Source organism: Protopterus annectens, chromosome 10.part0, assembly GCF_019279795.1.
Source record: "Protopterus annectens isolate FY-2018-M chromosome 10.part0, PAN1.0, whole genome shotgun sequence".
NCBI lineage: Eukaryota > Metazoa > Chordata > Ceratodontiformes > Protopteridae > Protopterus > Protopterus annectens.
Window position 1 is genome coordinate 818,898,133 of NC_056744.1, and position 24,000 is coordinate 818,922,132.

Here is a 24,000-nt window from a genome sequence, read left to right on the forward strand (position 1 = left end):
CAAAAACTTTAATTTTCTTCTGGTGAAGCCATTCTTTTGTTGATTTGGATGTATGCTTGGGGTCATTGTTGTGTTGAAAGGTGAAATTCCTCTTCATCTTAAGCTTTCTAGCAGACACCTGAAGGTTTTGGGCCAAAAGTGACTGGTATTTGGAACAGTTCATAATTCCCTCCACCTTGACTAAAGACCCAGTTCCAGCTCAAGAAAAGCAACCCCAAAGCATGATACTGCCGCCACCATGCTTCACTGTGGCGACGGTGTTCTTTTGGTGATGTGAAGTGTTGTTTTTGTGCCAAATCTACCTTTTGGAATTGTGGCCAGAAAGTTCAACCTTGGTCTCATCAGATCATAACACATTTCTCTACATGCTTTTGGGAGACTTGATGTATTGTTTTGCAAATTTTATCCGGGCCTGGATGTTTTTCTATGTAAGAAAAGGCTACCATCTTGCAAACCTACCCCATAGTCCAGACATAGGGAGAATACAGAAGATTGTTGTCACATGTAGTACACAACCAGTACTTGCCAGAAATTCCTGCAGCTCCTTCAGTGTTGCTGTAAGTTTCTTGGCAGCCTCCCTGACCAGTTTTCATCTTGTCTTTTTATCAATTTTGGAGGGACATCCAGTTTTTTGCAATGTCACTGTTGTCCCATATTCTCTCACTTTTTGATGACTGTCTTCACTGTTTCATCGTATATCCAATGTTGTGGAAATTTTTTTGTACAATTCTCCTGACTGATACTTTTCGACAATGAGATCCCTTTGATACTTTGTAAACTCTCTGCGAACCATGCCTTTTGCTGTAGCAGGAAACTAAGTAAAGTCAGGAAAATCTTACTAGGACAGCTGAACTTTACTTGGGGTTAATTAGAGTATCTTTAATTGATGGCAAGTGTGTACCCAAGAAGACTGAATGCTGTAATTAAATCAAAAGGTGCTTCAGCAAAGTATTAGTTTAAGGGTGTGCACACACAAAAAAGTATTATTTTAAGGGTGTGCACACTTATGCAACTAGCATATTTTACGTTTTTTAATTTTGTTTGTTTTTCAATTGAAATGTACAGGTTATAGGTCACAGTAAAGGTGGGGAAAGTTCTTAAGTGATTTCTTGTGGTCTCATTTTTTTATATCATAAAAACCTGGCTGTGTACACTTTTTATATCCAGTATATATCCAATATATATATATATATATATATATATATATATATATATATATATATATATATATATATATATGTAGTTTACTATCAAAATGTTGAAATTCTTTTGGTCTAACGTTCATATGATCGACCCATATGGTCGACACATGAATATTAAGTAGTTCATTTTGTCGACAGGAAGTGCATGCAAATTACCTGCCAACATTATGTTGCAAACAGGGCAAGGATTTTCCCATGTCTGCACTGTTGTGCAATCTTGGAGTTGTAATATATAAGTAGCAAGGGGTGTGGGGGGCACAGCCCCCCTGCAAAAGCACTAGTGTTAGTTTGCAGGTGTTTTTCGACCATTTAAATTTAGACTTTTTTTTCGGTAGTTTGTACATTCGGTGTAATGACTGCTGACATTATGAACGTCGACCATGTGAATTTCAGCATTTTGATAGTAAACCATATATATATATTTATCAAATTTTTTTTTCAATAAAGGACCATCCAAAGTCAACTTACTGTCATATCTGTCATGTCTCTTTGATACCTCAACTTTGCCATAATCGTACATATGTGCTGAGATTGTTAGAGGCATTTCTTCTCCATCAATCTTGAGAACTTTTCTACCTCTTTTAGGATACATACAAATCTTGGCATCAGTCAGTTTACCCATATACTGGCTCATTCTAGTCTGTAATAGAGAAGACATGGTCATATTTTGATAGCATTCTTCCTGTCATACTGGTGTGTGTGTGTGTGTGTGTGTGTGTGTGTGTGTGTGTGTGTGTGTGTGTGTGTGTGTTGAGGGTTGCATATAATGCGTCAGCTGTAGAGATGATTTATATAATATGGTGTTGCTTTATAAGGGTTCAACTTTGTCTTCTGAAAACAATTTTGTAATTGTTTGAGTGTAATCAGCTGGTAATTATATGAAATGTCAGGATCTGCTAGAGCAAGTCCTGAAATGCGGAGACTGAACAGGCGAAAGAACGGACTTATATATATATATATATATATATATATATATATATATATATATATATAGTAAGGCTGAGATGCCATTTCTCGCAATACTCCCTTTTCACAAGGTATGGCAATCTTGGAGTTGGTATATATAAGTTAGGAGGGTGTGGAGTACTTGCTTTCCCTTCCAAAAAGAAGTTTTAAGGAGAAGAGTGATTTTTGAGATTCACTCTTATTTGGGTTTTCGGTCACCTCTCCCCTTTGGCACTTGACATTTTAAATGCTGACATTTCAACAGGGAGCCTAATTAACCCAATATAGAACTGCTTAAGAAAGATAAAAATACATACAGTATTTAGATGGAATGTCTGACAATGAAATGTCTTCAAACAAATTATCACTTTACCAACTGCATGCCTTTTTAGTAATGTTTTATGCGTTGGATGGCACCTTGCTCCATTACGCTTAATGTCTATGATCAGCAATGCTGTCCATAATTTTTTCTTTTTCTTTTCAGTACTGCATTCATTTATCTAGACTTTTCAAGGAGTAGCAGCAGAACAGATCATCAGTCATCAATTCATCTGAACTGGAAAAATATTCCATATATTGTGGGATTCATATTAATTCCTTTACATAATCTGAAATTAAGTAATCTGCTGACCATACAGAGCTGTAAGACTTCTGCATTATATAAAGTAGCACAATGAATTAGGGAAGTGTTGTACAGCAAATGTGTGCCTTGCTGCTTTCTAAATTCTAAATAAACAGTATGGCATCTGACGTAAGATTAAATGTGGAAGCACGGTTTTGTTAAACTTTGGTTAAATTAATATCAGCCTTTGCTCTTACTTTAAGCTCACAGGTATGACACCAGATAGCATTCTTTCCACCTCAGCAGATATCCTTAGTAGGATTCCTTAGTAGGAATAGAATCAACTTCCACTCTTCCTTGATTATGTGCTTTTTTCCAGTACAAAATCATCATAAATTGTAATGCCTCTGTCTTGAGTGGGAAAGAGCTTACGTTGCTTGGAGATCTCTGTTTAAACATGTCTGCTTTCTTTTGTACAATCATAGGACAACTCATTTACAAATGCATCTCAGTTTTTTTTTAACTATTCAGCAACAGAAGTTAGCGCTACAGAGATACTGGCCCCAAAATTACCATTACATCCCTTAATTAGCTGTAGAGTACAATTTGCTCATTTGTGTGACATAACAATTTCAAAACTTTAGTTATCCATGTTTCAGTTGCACTGAAACTGTCCTGCACTAGCTTGCAACAATAAGCATGTTTCTATTTACCTATTTTTCACCTATGAAGCCAACTATCAGCGAGCATATTCTGGTGTCCCATCCACTGTTGGGGGTATTTATCCCCTCCTTAACCATCACAGACTCACTCCTATAGGGTTGTGACTGATATGGAATTTAAGGTCTCCTGGGACTACACATATTTACGTCATGGGAGCTTTCACTTTAAACTTAACCACTTTCACCAACCAGGCATTCACACATAACAATAAGCGGGTGTGCAAAAGGCTGACAGTGCCACACTGCTCTAGACTTCTGCACGAAATTAATGCTGGCAAGCCTTCCTGCTCATTATACAGACAGCACTCTGCCATGAAATTTATGTGGCCATGCGCTCACCCCTCCTCCCAGTAAGGGCATGCCTGTCCTTTCTGTCAGTGCTACAGACTCCCCAGATACTAATAAAACATGGATCATGTTGCTGGCTGACAATAAGCACTCCTCTGCACACAGCTACATGGGGCAAGAAAAAATGCCATATGATTAGAGCTATATTCTCTACTGCTGTCAAAATGAAATCTACTGTAAAATGCAAACACTACAATCTAGCTAAATAGTTAGAGTAATGTAGCTATTTCTGTGTTATACAACTTACTTTAAAGCTTCAAATCTTTGGAATTCCACTTACACTCTTCAACAGACAAAAATGTCAGGCTAACACTCACCTTCTTACTATATGATGAAGTTCTAGTGGTTGTGATGTGCAGAATAAGAAAAGGCAGTTTGAAATCAGAGCCATGCATACTTAGGCCCCTGCATATATCTATGCAACACCTGCTCTCTTCTGCAGGGACACCCAGCCTACTTATAGGCAAGATATGTCCAGTACACCTAAATTTCAACAAATGATGCAGGCACTCAGCTTTTTTGCTTCTAGCATTTGGTAGTAGACAGAAGTGACAATTGACAGCATGAAGGAATTTTGCATTCCAGTACCTAATAATAGAGAAAGCATCTGCAAAGTTCTTGTTGTATTTTGGTGATGGCACAAACTCTTGGATTTCCTATGCTTTTTCAGGCACTGAATAAGGGCACTTTTCCTAGATGAAGTACAAAATGAACAAAAAGAGTAGCTAGAAAGAACCATGCACAACTATGCAGGGCATGCTCTCCAACCCAGGGACAGGAATGTCTGCATGAACCAAATGGGATGTGCACCCTCCAAGTGTGGACCATAGTCAGATAATTTAAAGAGCTATAGAAGACAGCAAGAAAGGCATTTACCCAACTTCAGAAGGTATTCTGAGGTAAGATCAGTATAAAGCAACATGAAGTGTAACAAATTGAATATGTTTTCAAATGTACACAAATCTTAAAAACAGGACTAGTTACTAAGCAGTGCTTCCCACTAAATTAACACATAATTTATCTGTTACTCACACCACTGTTATGTCATATGACTTAATCTCTAATTTTAAATAGAAAGATAATAAGTGTGCTTGATTAACTAAAACACTACAAATGAACATGGGCTACTTTCAGACACCCATCAGAAAAGAAGTACCAGCAAACATCTCTGCTTTTTTTTCTAAAAACTGTGCATTTTAAGTAGTATTTAATATTACTATATCCTTTCTGCCAGTCAAGTAACTTCAGGCTTCAATTATCATTGACTACAGACACAGCTGTCATCTTTGCACACTAAATAAAATATACATCATACAAGTGAGGTAATATGACAAAGCATAATCCAAGACAAAAATAACTTGTACTAAAAATAATTAGATGTTATGTACTTACCATAACTAGATATATGTGTTGTCCATTTTCATTCCTTGTGACTGTTGGGTCTTAGATCCAATATCAGATCTGACTCGGTCGCTTTCCAAGACTTAGGATCCGAGTCTTGACCTCCTCCCTCTACCCATAATGCACCACACCTTCCTCACTCCCCAGATCTTGTTTGCCACACATTGTGTCCAGACATGGTTCCAGTTTCCAGCTAGTGGTGTTGGTATTTTTTGTCAGATAAGTGAAACATTTCTTTTATCATCCGTCATTACTGTCTAATTCTTTATTTTTCTCTGCTTCACCTCCCTCTTTATAGTTGGCAAAGCATCAGGGACTTTAGACTCCCTTTCTTCTTTCATGCCGTTGGCACTTTACTATAACAATACAAAAAAAGTTCTTTCTAGTTAAGGTTTGTTGCTGTCATTTGTTAAATAGTCTACCTACCTGTTCTGATTCTAACAGTAGTTGGGATTTTGTTTCATTACTGTGTGTGTTGGTGTGACTAGTTGTAATAATGTTGGAGAACCCAACTTGGTTTAAGAGATGTACTTCTTGTGGGCACAAGATCCCTAACTCAGATGCCCACAAGAAGCATGTCTATTGCCTAGGTCCAGAACATTTAGATGTGGAATGTGTGGTGTGTGCAGCTTTCAATCTCTGAGCGTTAGCTGAATACAGAAACAAGCTCATTTTAAAGAGCTTATTGACAATGTCCTCCACTTCTGGGGCTCAAACCCCACTTAAGCATGCTGGCTCCAAATTCTCCTTCTCAATTTCCTCTGGGGAATTGCAGCATGGCAGGAAAAAGTCTAAGGTCTTGGATCAATTGGCATCTGATCCAACAACCTTCAGTAAATCTTCAGATCCAAACACTTCTTTGGATCAGTTAATTTCAGCTCCAAAAGTCTCAAGGCAGGCATCGGATCTGAAAGATCTCTCAAATCCATCTTCCTTGGCTCCAAGCACCTCTAAGACCTTGGATCGTATTGTCATTTTGGGATCCCCCATTCACAGAACCTCCTCCTCAGATACCAGGGCTTCGGATCCGGTGGTTAGGAGCCTGACATCAGCCTTCCAGGTGGATCTGGTATCCTCATTTCTCTTCCCTGAAAGGTCCTTCAAACCCCTTCCAACTCAAGACATGCATCCTTGGCTTCTTGCAGGTCTTCCTTACGCTTCACCGATGCCAATATGGACAGAATGATGAGGAAGTTCCTCAAGGCGCAGCTCCAGATGAGGGTATTGCCATCTCCATCCCAACTGGGATCCACGAGTGCTCCTCCTGCTTCCATACAAACTCCTTTTTCAATCTGATCCCTAGTTTCAGAATCCCAAGAGTCTGAGTCGATGCAAGATCCGAGGAAGCTTCCTTCTTTGACTCTGACTATATCCCTGATTAGCACTGCTCTGTTTCTGTCGGAGCAAAGCGGGTCAAGGATCCGAGACATCCGCGCCAACTCTAGGGTGTTGACTTCAGCTCTGACTTTGTCTGATCCATCACTTCCCCTTGGGTCTTTGGTCTTCAACAGCTTGGGTTTGGTTCTGTTGGGAAACCTCGGATCTGTGTGTGGTTCTGCTTTCCCCCCATAGATAACTTCAGTTCCAAGGGAGAAGGAGAGAGACAGAGAGGGCCGCCCTGGGCCCGTTGGTCTTCTGGGTTACAAAAAGGGCTTTCTCTAGGTTTACAGAGTCATCTCCTCACACCCAGGGTCTGCCCCTCCTTCATTGGATCTGAGCAGTGAGTCTATCGTTCCTGTCCTAGGACAGCCTGTCCCGAGGAGCCTTCATACTACTTCTGCTCAGGAAGTCCTTCCGTCTTCTGATACCTCCCTGGAACACCTCACACAGGAGGTCCCTCAAAAGAAAAAGTGTAAAAGGAGGCACACAGACTGCCATATGGAGTCCCTCACAGAGGACACTGATTTTGATGAGGGACAAGGAACTCCCTGATCACCACCTGAGGACATCTCCTTTGGAGACATCCTAGAACTCCTCCAGGAGAAAGGTGGATGGTTTGCCCAACCTTCTTCTTCTGAGGAATTGGGTGTTCTTGGAGGCTTTTGGGGTGGGCCTGTCTGCAACCTGGGTGACTCCCCCATCGGATGAGCTGAATGACCTAGTCTCCTGCCAGGCCTGAAAGGAACTAGACATTATTAAGCCTATCCCAAAGTGCCCAACAGGTTCCCAAGTCCACTGTCGAATCACACTCATTGGAATAAAGGAGTTCCTGTAGATGTCATTGTCATTGCAGCAACCACTAAGAGGGAGATAGCACAGCAGAGCTCCACTGTCCATCCACCTAACAAAGAGTCTAGAGCATTGGACAGACATGGAAAGTGTGTTTACTCCTTGACTACCATCTCACTGAGGTTGTTGAACTACTTGCTGCACTTCATCCATCTGCAACTTGTTTCTGTGGTCAGCTAAACCTTGAGGATTATAGCTGCAAACACCACACACTCTAAATGTTCTGGTCCTAAGCAATAATGCACTTCTTGTGGGCATCCAAGTTATGGATCCTGTGCCCACAAGACGTGCATTGTTGAACCCAGTTGGTTTCTCCAGCATTATTATTACTAGTCACACCAACACACGCGGTAATAAAACAAAATTTCAACTACCGCTAGAATCAGAACAGCTATGTAGACTATCTAACAAGTGGTAATTAGCAACAACCCTTAACTAGAAAGAACTTTTTTTAATGGGAAAGTGCCAACTGCACAAAAGAACAAAGAAGAAAGGGAAGTCTAAAGTCCCTGATGCTTCGCCAATTATAAAGAGGGAGGTAAACAGAGAAAAATAAAGAATTAGACACTAACGACTGATAATAAAATAAATTTTTCACTTACCTGACAAAAACTACTAATACCACTAGCTTGAGACTGGAACCACGTCTGGATGCAACACGTGGCAAATGAGATCTGGGGAGTTGAGGAAGGTATGTTGCATTATGGGTAGAGGGAGGAGCTCGAGACTCGGATCCTACATCTTGGAAAGAGGCCGAGTCGGATCTGTTACCACACCTGATATCAGATCAGAGATCTATCTCTCAGCAGGAATGAAAAGGACAACATCAGATCTGCAAATATTTGAAATGTCAGGATTCAAAATGCTGAGGCTGGAAATGAGGAGACTGGGTGACCAGAAATTCGGACTTACATATACTATGCTTGAGACTGTCATTTCTTGAAATATTTCCTCTTTTCCAAGGCATGGTGTGTGTGTGTGTGTGTGTGTGTGTGTGTGTGTGTGTATATATATATATATATATATATATATATATATATATATATATATATATATATATAGATATATACACACACACACACATATATGAATTCACTTCAGAATATCGAAGGTTCAAAACTTCGAAATTCTGAAATAAATATAAAATCAAAACCATGTTCCTCAATGTTTCTGCAGGCGGGCAAGCCCCCCTGCACACTCCTGCTATTCAAATATACCAACTCCGAGATCACACTACAGCAAGGAAAAGGGAAAGTACAGTTTTGTACCTACCATAAATGTAGATGTTCGAGTGCTAATACAGCTGCAGTCCTAACAGATGGGTTCTCCTGCCGTCAGGCGGGTCCTTGGTCGGCCGAATTCCAAAGTCTAGGTCCAGCGTCGGTTGTCGTCGCTTCTTCCCTGACGTCAGTGCGACAGGGGTATAAAAGAACCAGCGACGCCATTTTCTTCAGTTTTTCTTGCCCCAGATGTCAGGTGCCCCCAGAAGGAAGGCAATACATAAAATTAGGTAATAATGCAATGCAATATAATCAAAAAACAGTAGTTGCAAGCAAATACACCATAAAAGAATACCCCTAGAGGGGAAGGAGGAGGAAACCTGGACTGCAGCTGTATTAGCACTCGAACATCTACATTTATGGTAGGTACAAAACTGTACTATGTTCATCGTGCATACAGCTGCAGTCCTAACAGATGGGTAGAATCCCAAAGCTAAGAAAGGGGTGGTAGGCACTAGGTGTAACTAGGAGGAGCCAAAATGCCCTGCAAAACTGCAGTGGCAAAGCCTGCTCTAGATTTGGAGTATAATGGTAGGTTGTAGTGCTTGGAGAAGGTATGCACAGAACTCCAAGTGGCTGCTTCCAAAATATCCTGGTAGGAACTCCTCTGAGGAAGGCTGCAGAGGTGGCTGTGGCCCTGGTGGAATGAGTTCTAATGCCTGTAGGTACAGTTTTGCCATGAAAGGAATAGCAAAAGCGTATGCAGTGGGCTATCCATTTTGAAATTGTCTGTTTGGAAATTGGTTTTCCTTGAGCTCCTACTGCATAGGTCACAAAGAGCTGTTCTGATTTTCTGAAAGGCTTTGTTCTGTCCAAATAGTAACGCAGTTGTCTGTGGATGTCCAAGGAATGTAGTAATCTCTCCCCTTTGTTTTGAGGATTAGGATAAAAAGTAGGTAAATGTATGGCCTGATTTAAAGCTACCCTGGATACCACTTTAGGCATAAAGGAAGGGTTGGTTCGTAAGGAAACTCTGTCCTGATGGAAGATGATAAAAGGCTGGACAGCCATGAGAGCCGTCAATTCTGAAACTCTACGAGCTGAGGTGATAGCCAGAAGGAAAGCTGTTTTCCAAGACAAATATTGCAAATCTGATGAAGCAGCTGGCTCAAAAGGAGGCAGGGTCAGTTTTTCCAGAATGAAATTAAGATCCCAAGCAGGTATTGGTTGTTTCTTTGGAGGTCTTAAATTCTTAGCCCCTCTGAGGAACTGTCTTAAGAGAGGGTGAGAGAATAAAGGTGGATCAGTGTTGTATTCTGCAGAAATGGCTGAGGCATGGATTTTGATGGAGGAGAAAGAAAGTCCACTGCTTAGCAGTTCTGTCAAATATTGTAGTGTTTGAGGTAAATTCAGTTTTCCAGGGTCCTGGCCCTTTTTCTCATTCCAGACACAAAAACGTTTCCATTTTGCGGAGTAAGCTTTTCTAGTTGATGGCCTTCTGGCCTCCAAAATGACATCCTGCACCTCCTTGGAGAGTAGGGCCTGCTGTGATGCTAAGGAATCTTCCATGCGGCTAGATTGAGTGTTTTTAAATGACTGTGAAGAGTTTAGAAGCTGTGTTGAGTCAGAAGAAGAGGCATTAGAGGCAGGGTCCATGGTGGGGAATGTGTCAGGCTCCTCAGGAGTGGGTACCAGTGTTGCCTTGGCCAGTCCGGAGCAATGAGGATCATCTTTGGTCTGTCTGCTCTGGTCTTCAATAGAACTTTGGGCAGCAGAGGAAGAGGTGGGAAGGCATAAACTGTCATTGATGTCCAGCTGAAAGAGACAGCGTCCACTCTCCAGGCCTTTGGATGGAAGATCCTTGAGCAGAATTTTGTCAATTGATGATTTTTGTGGGAGGCAAATAGATCTATGTCTGGCCTTCCCCATTCTTGGATTATTTCTGTAAAAACTTTTGGATGCAACTTCCATTCGTGTGGATCTGTCATATTCCTGCTTAGGTTGTCTGCCAGTATGTTTTCCTTGCCTGGCAAGTACTGTGCTTGTAGTTCCATTTGTAAGTCCATGGCCGTGTTCCAAAGTGACATGGCCAGTCTTGCATAGGGGGTAAGAATGTGTTCCTCCCTGCTTGTTTATGTACCACATAACTGTGGTGTTGTCCGTTCTTATCAATAGTTGACCTGGTTGTAGAAAGTTCTTGAAAGCTATAATAGCATTTATTACTGCTAGCATTTCTTTTTGATTGATGTGAAGGTGCTTTTCTTTTTGGGACCATTTGCCCTGAATGCACCGATCTGTCATGTGCACCCCCCCCCAGGCGTAGTCTGAGGCGTCTGTTGTGATGACTTGATTTGCTTGAGGCTTGCTGAAAGGAAGACCTGTGTTTGTTTGACATGCTTGAGCCCACCACAGAAATTCCTTTTGCAGACATGGAATTAGTGGTATTATTGTTTCCAAACTGTGGCTGTGTTGAGACCATATGTTTTTCAGGTACCATTGTAATTTCCTCATATGCAGCTTTGCACATGGGATTAGTAAGATGCAAGATGCCATGAATCCCAGAGCCTGCAGGATTTTCCTTGCAGTAAGCCTGGTGCAATTTGCTAGTGTTCTGAAGTATTGAATTAGTTGCCCCTGTTTCTCTGGCGTGAGGTAGGCCATCTGGGTGTTTGTGTCCAAGTTGGCACCCAGGAAAATTATCTTCCGAGAGGGTATAAGCCTTGATTTCTTTTTGTTGACTGTGTATCCCAGAGAGTTCAATAACATTATTACATAAGCCAGATGTTTCAGAAGAATGTGTTTGCTGTCCGCTTGGATCAGGCAGTCGTCCAAATAGGGATATATTTGTATCCCTTGAAGTCTGCAGTAGGCAATTACTGATGCCAGGCATTTCGTGAATACTCTGGGCGCAGTAGATAAGCCAAAGGGCAATCCAGAAAATTGATAATGAGTTGAACCTGCAAGAAATCTGAGGTATCTTCTGCAATTTTGTCTGATTGGGACATGCAGGTATGCCTCCTTGAGGTCCAATGTTACCAGCCAAGACTCCTTGCCCAGCATGGGAAGAAGCTGCTGTAGAGTGAGCATCTTGAATTTTGGTACGAGTAGAAATGTGTTTAGGATGGATAGATCCAAAATAGGTCTCCAATCTTTTCCCTTCCTTGGCACCAGAAATAGCCTGGAATAAAACCCTTGACCTTGTTCGTGCGTAGATACCTCTTGAATAGCTTTCATGTTTATGAGAGCTGTAATTTGCCTTTGTGCCTCTGCCCTTTGACTGTGTGGCAGGTTTGGCATGCCTCTCATTTTTGGAAGGGTGTGAAAATGGAATTTGTAGCCTCTGTTTATGATGTCCAGGATCCATTTGTCCTTTGTGACAATATGCCAATTTTTTGAAAATAATGCCAGCTTTCCTCCCAAGGGGGATGCCATTTGAGACCTGGTTGGCATGCAAAGGGGAAAGTCATTGGGTTTGCTTTCTGATAGATTGCGAGTTGTCCTCAACACCTCTTTGTGTAGGAGCTTGCCACTGTCTGCCTCTATACGATCCTTGGGATTGTCCTCTGCCCCTCGGGCGCCTGTATCTGCCTCTTTGGGGTCTGTCTGTGGCTGGAAAGGACCAGTTTTTGGAAGGCCAATTTCTACTAAAACGTGGGGGTTGAACCTGTAGAAATTCTTTCACAGTTTGCATTGATTTAGCCTTTTCCTCCATTTTCTTTAATACCGCCTCAGCATTAGCACCAAATAGTACATCCTTTTGAAGAGGGGCGTCTAGTAATTTAGTTTTGACATCATCAGGCAAGGCTTGTTCCTTGAGCCAGGCATGCCCACGTATGACTGATCCTGTAACAGCAGCTCTGCATGAGGCCTCTAGAGCATCAAAACCACATTGTAAGGTATGCTTACCCACTTGTTCTGCACTATGCATCAAATCCTGCAACTCCTTCAAGTCTGGTTGTTCAGGTTGTGACATTTTACTTTTCAACTGTGATAACAAAAACTGTTGGTATTTTAGCATATGAAACTGACAGTTTAAGGCCCTCATGGATAAGGTAGCCGAGGTATATACCTTTTTTCCCCACCTTTCTAAGGATCTGGAATCTCTCTCGGAAGGCAATGGATTTTTAGCAATGGAGGCCTTAACTCCCTTGGGGCCCTGTGAGATGGTTTCTAGGTCAGCAGCATGGCTCTTGTATAGAAATTGGTGTGAGTCAGGGACCCTGTAGTACCTGTCAGGCTTAACTGGAGCTGGAGGTAGAGAGTCCGGGTTAAGGCAGGCCTCCGAGTAAACATCATCTAGGATGTCCAGGACAAGAGGTCCTGCACTTCAAGCTTTTCTGGAACCTTTACACCCTTGTATAATCATTACACTCCAAGACCGAGACTCTATTAACAACAACCAAGACCCACAACACTACTGGTCTGTCCTTGTACTCAAATTCCAACATTTGGAATTACATCCCTACCACCATCAGACAACAAACTAACCTACCCAGATTCAGAAAGTGCTAACACACCACTTTAAATCACTTAGCTCTGTTCTTTCATCGCCCCAGGCTAGACTACCCTAGCCCTTACATAATCATCAACAAAACAAATTCCAAATGTAGCATTCTTTTTCTCTGTATCACCTAACAAATGTATATATTTTTTTCTGCCCAATATTGTAATTTGACATTTGCAGCAGGGCTTGCCATCCAGAGGTGTGAACACTTGGCTCTAGATGACTGTCACTGCTGAACTGACACCCTGACCACATGTGAACAAAATGGGAAAAAGGGGTTGTGGATGGATGGATTTTCAACCTCACTGTACATGCCAAACTGATTTGCAATAATATGCAATGACGCTATGCTTTACCAACTGCCGATTCTTTTCTAGTATAGCTGCCTTTCAGTCCATATTATAACTTTAAGCTTTACATTTTTTTCTCTTGTATAAAACTGCCTGTTTTGTAACTGGAGCTTTTTTCCCTGGTCCTCCACTGAAAAGGGTCTATAAATAGCCCATTTCTACCTGAGTCAACAAAAGCAATAAGTAAATAAATGAATAAAATAAATACGTATTTCAGTCTTTTGTTTTTTGTTTTTTTTCCATCATTCTGGGGCTCAGCACTGACAGCCCAGATATTTCAAAAGGGAGCCAAAATAATACTAAATGCTTAGTTTTTATGAAATCATAGGAAACATTAGCTGTTATGCACAACATTTATTGATCTATATATAATACTTACACACAGTAGCTGTTATGCACATTTATTGATATATATAACAGTTATACACAGTAGCTGTTATGCACATTTATTGATATATATATATATATATATATATATATATATATATATATAAATACATATACACAGCAGCTGTTATGCACAACATTTATTTATATATATATAATAGTTATAGACATTAGCTGTTATGCACATTTATTGATATATATAATACTTATACACATTAGGTGTTATGCACATTTATTGATATATATATATATATATATATATATATATATATATATATATATATATAATACTTATACACATTAGCTACTACGCACAACATGTATTGATATTTATTTTATTTATTTATTTATTTTACATTTATTTTACATTTGTTAACTGGGTTAGTCCAGCTGAGCATTAGCTCGTTTTCAGTGGAGACCCAAGGAAAAAAGCTCCGCAATCAGTATTAACATTTTACATACAGTCAGCAAGAAAACTGCATTGGCAGATAAAACAATTAGTTAGAGAAATAACATTTTACAATAATATTTTACAGAAAACAGTTGGGTACAAATGTTAGAGATCAAACTGCAAAAAGCATTTACAACAAATCATACAGAAAAGCAGTAGGGTACAATGTCAGAATTCTTATTAAAAAAAAAAAACGTAGGTACAATGTCAATGTAGGGGAAAAAAGTATTCATTATTCCTAAGTAATTATATACAGTATAGGTACAGATGGAGTAGTAAGGTAATGTAGAGGTTAAGCAACGAGTCAGAGAGGTAGATGAATATTAAGACAGACAATGGAAAAGAAAGGGATGAGAGACAGAAGCAAGGGTTAGGTAGTTTCAGGGAGGATGACTACAATGGCAGGACCATTTATTTATAAGGTATTCCCGAGTGGCTAGTTCGAAATGTTTTGTTTGGTCAAGAGACCTACTTTCTATGGATAGTTGGTTGCAAGTTGTAGCAGGGTTATAGTTATAGAGTAAACACCCTGATTTGGTTTTGGGTTTATAGATCTGTAGGAAGTCTTGGTCTGAACTACGTAGTGTCCTGGTTGGGGAATATTTAATTATAATTAATTGAAGGCTAGGGCAGAAAGATGGTAGATAGAGGATGGAGTGGATAATTAACAGTTGCTGTAGTAGCAGCAAATGAGGGAATTCGAGCCACTGCAATTGTTTAAGAGATAGGCAATGGTGTGACTTGTAGGTTTGGTTTGCAGCAAATCTAGCAATTTTATTATACGTAGTTTCAAGTCTGGTTATGAGTGTGATGTTAAGATTTGTGTATAACTGAGAGCTATAAAGGAGGGTGGGAAGAAGAAATGCATGGGAGAGAGTTATTCTGGCAGAGTTGGTTAAATGTCTTTTGTTTTGGTAAAGGAGTCTGAGTTTCTGGTAAGTCTTATTGATAGAGGTGGTGATTTGGAGATCAAATTTAAGCTGATCATCTACTATGACTCCTAGCAGTTTAGTGCTAGGGTCAGAGGTAATTACAGTGTTATTGCTAGATAGGATGGAAAATGTTGTTTTGAGATTGATGAGGTTTTTTGGGAGGAAGAGGAAGAGCTTTCTTAGGGTTGAGAATTAATTTGTTGTCACAAAGCCATGTCTCTATGGTGTTGAATGATGCTTGGGTAGTACTTATACACAGCAGCTGTTATGCACATTTATTGATATATGTAATACTTATACACAGCTGTTATGCACATTTATTGATATATGCAATACTTATACACATTAGCTGTTATGCACAACATTTACTGATATATATATATATATATATATATATATATATATATATAAAATTCTTATACACAGCAGATAATATGTTCTTCATTAACACATAATCAGAAACCTTAAGTACAATTGACAGCACTTATTCCAACTGTTCTCTTACCTGGCAATAAAAATCTTTCATCTATACTATCCAAAATTTTAGGCAGACTCTAAGTTAAACAGCCCAAATGTGTGGAACAGACCCTTTAGTACAATAGAGAAATACGCATTCTGACAGAACTGAGAACTTCAAATTAATGTTTTCTCCATCTTGAAAATATAGAAAACAGCACTAAACAAAATTAGAAAAAAACAGGGAGAATCAAGCAATGTATGCTCTTTCAAAATCTGACAAAATAACCAACTTTTCACATAAACGCAGATATACCTCTCAACTTCTTCATGCAAGAATTCTTGATAAAGCAAAAAGTAACCAAGGGACAAAGACCAAAAATCAGCACATATTTTAAATATTTCTCACAGTCTTAGAACAGGTTTTGCATTAACCTGCATTTTTCTGAAGAAGCCATATAAAACTCACTTGCCTGTCACTGTTTAGTGACTTCAATCTTCAATGATTTTCCAGAAAACAAAAAATATTATGAGGACCAAATACATGAGGCATAAATCGGGACATTCTGCATAAATTGGGACAGTTGAGAGGTATGAAACATTCTTAAAATGTTCAAATACATTTAAGAATACAAAATAAATTATATGCAATAATGGTTTCAGGTAAAACTGATCAACCTACCCAGCATCCATGCAAACAGAGGTAAATAGCAGGATTATAATGCTAACCTACTGCACAGTGTCAACTGCTTTTAAGTAAGAGGTTTTATCCTGTAAACTCTTGCAATAAGGAAGAACTACTTACTATAAAACTACATAAAGACTATGTAATGTACTTTTTACTCCTCTGCACCTACCGGCCGGCTGAGTTACTATCACGGCCACACATATCAATTCATTGTCGGTATGTCATGAATGTGTGGCTGCAATGTGGCCTTCCAGGCAGATAAAAAGCATTGTTTTGTTAAACTTAAACCATACTGTCCAAGGCTCAAGAGGTGGTTGTACAAACAGCTAACGAAGGCTTTGTCACTCACTTCCCCACTTCCATGAGTGATCTAACCTCAATAAAGTTCTGCCCTCTTCTAAAAAGATTCTTCTATTTCATCTGCAGTCACCAGCTAGGGATCGCTGATGGAATATGTGCCTAACTGTCCAAAGCCACACAGCTCAAACCCCTCCTCTTAGCGACAGGTGTGCAAACTATGCCTCTTCACTCCTTACCTCCTGCTGGTTCCTTCACACACAGGCTGCTGAGGAAAAGTGCGTTAATTCGTTCTTAATCAGGACATCATACATCTAGACCATGCAGCTGCCAAAAAGTAATTTTTTTTAACAAATTCAAAAGTTGAACTTTTTTTCTGGTAGTTCCCATATACTAAATACAACAGTACCCTACCATGTCACAGTGTGTTTCACCACATGCAGTGGTCATCATCATACCCGTGAGCAGTTCAGTACTCTCTAACAATACACAACGTACCAGGTATTAGTGAAGATCCAAGTCCTTAAGTCAACAGTTTTATGACACAATAAATATGCCATCACAACAGAACAGTGTCCACAAAAAAAGAGTAAAAACAGTTTCATTAGTAAAGTACCAATAAGTTAACAGATCTTAGGTACCAGTACATTAGCAGAGCTTATAAAGCTTTAGAGATGCATGGGAACATATTGCAGAAATCTTTACAGAAGAAAGTGTTCCATTCTTCTCAAAAAATGTTTTATACGAGAACTCATTTTTTTATAAATAAAAACAATAACCATGTTTAAGGTGTAAAGTACATCTTTTGATCCATGCAAAAACTCCAGAATGCAGAGAATTCCTTAAACAAATACTTCTCATTTCCCCCAATAAATGCATGAAATGAAAGTTTTTTTGGTACCGACCTTTATGCTGCATGGTTGCTGGAGACTTTTTCATAGGTGAAGCCACTCGCAGGAAAATCCGCTGCCGCCACGAAATGTGGCGAGGAGTTAGACAGACTCCTCCAGTGCTTAATGAGTCATTGCTACAGCCAGAGAATGTCCTCCTTCTGCCTTCACCATCGCTGAAGGGGAGAAGCAAAAGATGAATTTGATTTGGCCAAGACAAAAGCTGTCCATTCACTCAGTCCTGGCTAAGTACAAAATTTGTTACAATCTACCAATTCTAATGCAATACCTGATACATAGTAAATTAAAGTACTGGTAAATTGCTAAGAAAACTAAAGGTACAAAAATCCTTTACGTCTGCTCATATTTTGTTCAGTCTTTTCTGTACACAGCAGCAGCGTTCTTTAGTTAAAAAAAAAAATGTCTTTTGGCTTTTCCCAGTTAGGAGTCGCCACAGCAGCTCACCGGTCCGCAGATTGATTGGCAGTGGTTTTTATGGTGTAGAGTTGCCAGCCTGACACCCAACCTTCACAGAAGGCACACACAAAAACATGAATATAGGTATATACATGCACAATAAATAAACCGATGGTGGTGTGGAAACAAAATGTTCTGTTAAGGAATTCATAGTAAAGTTTAAAGTAGCAATAACAGTAACCAAGAAGGGGTTAACTCTCTAATGCTGGCATTACATCCCCTTTTTCATGATTTTTCAACTAACTTCTTACTGTTTATTACTGCCGACAGACAATACACTTCTCTTCATTTTCAAACATATCCCTAAATCATACTCTGTTTTCAATTTCACAGCATTGCTTTTCTAGTTAGGTAATTAATTAGGCACCATGGTAACTGCAATACAGTCACCTGGAAAAGATAGTTACAACATACTGAATGAAGTACAGAATTCAAGTTAACAGTCTCTGATAATTCACAAGAACAAACTGCAAAGAAACTAACAGTATGTTTTGCCACGTGGACTCATAAAACAACTGAGCATTTAAATGAACAATAATCATCCAAGATAAAAACTAAAGATAAATATGAAGAGTATTTATTTATTTATGTCCTGATCATTCAAAGACTATTAATGTATACACAATGGCTGAAATCATTTAAAAAGAGAACTACACTGATGTTTTATTTGAGGACAGCCTTATTTGTTCCATATAACATGACATCAACTGACACCATTCTTTTATTCCATTTCCAGTGCTGGCAGACAACTTGGTTGCATTTGGTTCAACTTTTCAGGTAGTTTTAGTTTAGCTTAGATTGCTTTTACTTCTTAAAGAACTGTAAGAAACACCAATAAATTCATACTTATAGTTAAATGACCACATTATAGTAGTTATGAGGCATGAAGGGATGTTCAAAATAGTTCATACATAAAAAGATACAAAAGGGTATATAAGCATTAGACTTTAGCTTGTAACGTCTGCAAAATCAATAGCAATGCTGAAAGCACAGAGATCTCTCAGTACTTAAAAAGAACAGAATTAAAGAGTTATGGTAGATCACAGCATTCAAAATCTACAGAGGTAACACCTGAAATAAAATGCCAGCATGTCAAAATGAACAAATTAAATGTATATGTCACCAAGGCTCATATAATAATGCGGAGGTGCTAACAACTCTTATATTTTTAAGGATGGAAAACATGAAGCCCCTCAGAAGTTTTTATTTCTGTTTTTATACACTCTCCTCAAAAGCTGAATGCATTATGCATTTTATGTTTGGAAAGCAGACATGAAAACATAAGTAAATACTAGAAAATACATAATCAAAATAGCCAATACTACTTAACTCTGACAGATTAAAGAGAATTCTGGGATCATTTCCTGGGATACTTTCTGAGATCAAATAGCATCATAGTTGCAACTGCTGAGAGCTGCCCTAACCACAGTACCACGGTCCTCTTTTCATGTGGAAAATGGTAAGAATTCTATTTAAATCAATGTCTTTTGCATGGTAGGAAGAGTGTTGCAAACTCAACCTATAAAATGACTGGGACATTATATGAGCAAAAAATAATTCTCTTGAGTTCTAGTTTCTCCTCTGACCTTCTCCTCTTCCTGGGGAAAATGTTAAGAATTCCATTACATTAATACCAGTTACAGGTAGAAAGAATGCTGAACATCAAACCTGTAAAATGGGTGGGACATCATACCACCTTAGAGAATTCCATCCTTGCTTTGCTACCTTCTCCTCTTATTAGCATCGGCACTTCAGTAACCTTAAATTCTTTTGCCTTCTTAATACTGCTAGCAAAAGAAGGGGACCCCAGACGAACAGGAAACATACAGTTGCATAAGTAAACTTCCCATAACAGTAGATATTCTAAAGATCACTGCTGCAGTAGCCTTAGCTATATGGGTTATTACCTGCTATTGATATAACAGCTGGCCAGCTTACAAAGCTTTCAGGACACTATGCACATGCCCAAGCCAGGGCCATAGCTGGCTTACCTAGCATCTGGTGTCAGTCCCCGAAGTACGAATCAAACACCATTAGCTGTTTAGCAAGAGCTTACTACAGATAAATCAGCCCTCTCAGTGAAGAGCAAAAAAAAAAAAAAAAGACTTCAGCATATTGTAGAACACCAATTGGTAGCCAAAGTGTGCCTTTCTGTACTATCACTTAGGACACAGAAAAGCAATGTGTGCTGCAGGAACTCTTAATTGTGCTCTCTAACACTTTGTTCCCTTCACTCCATCCTTGCTTTGCTACTTTCCCAAGCAAATAGCCAGCTGGAGCTAAGCTGACTAAAAAGTCAGGTTTGGGTGCCAAGAGCTTTGGAAGTTCCATGCCAACTGAGATAGGGAGGCTAAAGCACTGATAAGAACAACCCTAGGGAAAAGAAAATAACGGGGCCGCACCTTAGCAATAAAACGCATACAGAGATAAAGGGATGGAGGTAGGAAAAGACTACTGCAGCGATGATCATTTGAACATCCACTCTTGTAGTACATTTACTTACATAACTCTACTATGTTCTTCATATGGATCACTGCTGCAATGGCCTTAGATATATGGGTAGATTACCATAACTTAAATTGACTGGATGGATAAAGGATGAGGGTCGAACAGTCCTTGGAGAATGGTTCAAAGTGCTTTATAAGTATAAAAGTATGCAAAGAGGACAAAGTTGCTGTCTCCAGAATATTTCTGGAATCCAATCCTTTAATAATAATAAAAAAAAAAAAAAAAAAGATAAACTCAAAGCCCTCATAGAGTGAGCCTTGACCCTGCTTGGAATAGTCTTGCTGTGGTGCATAACAAAAGGCATCAGCATGACACAGCCACATGGAAATTCCAACACAGGTTGTCTTTTTTTCTTTTACCTCCACGTGAAATGAATGAATGATCAGAGTTGCTGAAAGATTTTGTTCTGGAAAGATAGTACCAGAGCTGTCTGTGGGCACCCAAGGTATCAAGTATACTTTCTCTATCTCATTCTTGCATTCTGCAGAGAAGACAGGGAGATGAATAGTTTGGCTAAAGGTAAACTCTGACGCCACTTTAGGCATAAAAGATGGATTAGTTCTTAAGGAAACCCTCTCTGTGGAAAATGAGAAAAGGCTGACTCACCATAACAACATGCAATTCAGATACTCTTGCAGAGGTCAGAGCAGTTAGCAAAACAATTTTCCATGTTAAGGACCTCAAATCACCCTGGTGAGCTGATTCAAATGGAGCAACAGCTAGAATTTCTAATACAAAATTTAGATCTCAAGGAGGAGGTAACTGATTCCTAGGAGAATTGGTATGTAACACCCTTTTCAAAAACATGTTCTAATGACTCTACATTGAAAGACGGAGATCCATGAACAGACATGCTGAAATGGCAGACAAATGAATTTTGACAGAGGAGTAAGACAGGCCAGAGGATAGTAACTCACACAAATAATGCAGAATTAGACAGACATTAGCTCTGAATGAGTGCTTGTTCTTTCCTTGGCACCAGCTTGAAAACCTTTTCCATTTTCTAATGTATGATCTTCTTGTTGCAGGATTTCTTGCATCCATTAACACCTGCTGTACATCCTCAGAAAAAAGGTACATAAAAGGTATTAAGATTCTATCATCCAGGCAGTCAGTTACAGTTGTTTGGGGTCAGGATGTATCAAACACCCCCTTGTCCTGTGTGAGTTGCCCAACACAATGCGTCTGAAATTCTCCAGGTGAAACTGACACTAGGTAAGACTGCAATCCAAATTGTAGCTTGCTACAGATCCCCCACCATGTCCCAAGATTCTCACTACACCTTTCTAAACATACTGGAAAATATTAAGATACAACCAAACACCCTAATACTGAGTGATTTCAACTACCCTGCCATTAACTGGGAAAACTACTCATGTACCAACACCTTTGCCCAACGGTTCTCAGAATTCATAAATTCCAACGCCCTGGATCATCTAATCCTTAGTCCCACCAGGGGCTCCAATATCCTAGACCTGGTCATTACCAACATGGGAAATTGATGCTCCACACTTATGATCACTCCCTCGTCGGTCAGGTCTGACCATAAGCTAATCACCCTTGACATCCACATCCCACCTCCACCCCCCAGTAAGGAAACCTCCATAAAAAACTTCTCCAAAGCCAACTTCATGCTACTCAAATCAGAAGTTACAAACTTCATGACACCCATGCAGATGGGAACTGAAAGTTCGACTGCTGAATCCTACACTAAGGCACTGTACGAGCACATCCACTTGTGCATGAATCGTGCCATCCCCAATAGAACCAAGATGCTCTCCTCCAAAAAAGGAAGCCAATCTGGTAGTCCCTTGCGATAAACAAACTTTACAACAAAAGGAAGAAACTGTTGCAGAAAAGAGGAAAATCCCAGAATGCAAAAAACTCCCTTACCAGCCTCAGTATCCTTAAGTACAGAAGAAGTAATTAGGGACCTGGGGACCCAAGTTGATAGCAATCTCTCATTTGACAACCACGTGGCCAAAGTGGTTAGAAAAACATTTTATATAGTCCACCTAATCATGAAGGGATTCACATCTAGATCAGGGGAGGTCATCGTGCCTCTTTACTCATCCCTCATCAGGCCCATAATTGAGTACAATGTCCCTTTTGGGATGTACCTTACTAGACACCTGCAGCAACTGGAAAGACCCCAAAAGAACCTCACCAAGAGGATCAAGGGGCTCAAACAGATGCCGTATGCTGCCCGGTTAAAGAAACTCCAGCTCTACTCAGTGACATACCGCCTGCTCAGAGGCGATCTGTGCCTGACGTATAAAGCCATGTCCAACCCGGAATTAATGGTCATGCTGCACCTCAGAAAATCCAAATCCCATTGAGCTACGCGCTCGAGGGACTTGAACCTCAGCACTGAAATAAATAGGACATGCTGGAGGGACAGATTCATAACCCAGAGGCTCCCTCACTCTGGAATAAAATCCCAGTCCAGGTTAGGCAGAGTCCCTCATTGACTCTCTTCAAGAGGAATCTTGATGAGTGGATGAGAGATCGTAGGTTTACCCCGGGTATCACTTCTGTGTCACTGTTAGACAGAGGCACAGTATACTAACCTTGAAAAAAGGCCTAGCAAAATTAATTTAATATGGGTGGCGAAAGCCATACACACTCTGGCTAGGCTTATAAATGCCCTAGGGCAGATAGCCTAGTATGAACCTATGAACCTTCATAATATCCTCCAAAGCTAGTTATGAAAATAAAATTGCCAAAGATTCCAAAGACAACCACAAGGTATTCTACAGCTATGTCAAGAATCTAAATGGCAATGCTCAGATCTGCTCTGAGCTACAACAGAATGGCATTAAATATACTGATCACAAGGATATTGCCAATATCCTGGCAGATCGATTCAGTGCAAACTTCACCCCCCTCACCCCCAAAGGGCTCATCTCAGTACCAAATGATTGCCAAATTCCAGTAATAACGGCCCACAGGTAAAAAACGCACTCTCCAAAGCTAAGAATACAGCATCCATGGAACCAGATGACATCCCAGGCTGTGTACCACACGAACTACAAAATGAACTGGCACCTCACCTAAGTGTCATGTTTAATCATAGCTTCAACTCAGGCTTCGTGCCCACTGAGTGGTGCACTGCTCCAGTTATCCCACTCCACAAGGGAGGATCCACCTTGGATCCTGGGAACTACTGTCCCATCAGTCTGACGAGCCTAATCTGCAAGGCCCTGGAACGTATTATCATGGAATTTATAAAAAAAGACACTGGCAACCTTCAAACACTGGACCTCATGCAGTTTGGGTTTGTGAAGGGCCAATCTTGTCTCCTAAACCTGACTGACTTCTTCGAATCAGTCTCCAGAGCTGTGGACAAGGGTAAGGTGGTCCACACAGACCATCTGGACCTCGCCAAGGCCTTCGACACCATCCCCCACTATGGAATCACAGATAAACTT

General features: G+C 39.9%; 1 protein-coding gene across 5 annotated transcripts in view; it reads right to left on the reverse strand.

Moving 5' to 3' along the window:
• Positions 1–24,000, reverse strand: part of TBC1D4 (TBC1 domain family member 4) — a 2,350,609-nt gene that overhangs the window by 554,540 nt on the left and 1,772,069 nt on the right. For all 5 annotated transcript variants that reach the window (XM_044085628.1, XM_044085627.1, XM_044085626.1 and 2 more), the window contains one exon: positions 17,600–17,760. In XM_044085628.1, the coding sequence (XP_043941563.1) occupies positions 17,600–17,760 (161 nt within the window). The remainder of the gene's footprint in view (positions 1–17,599; positions 17,761–24,000) is intronic.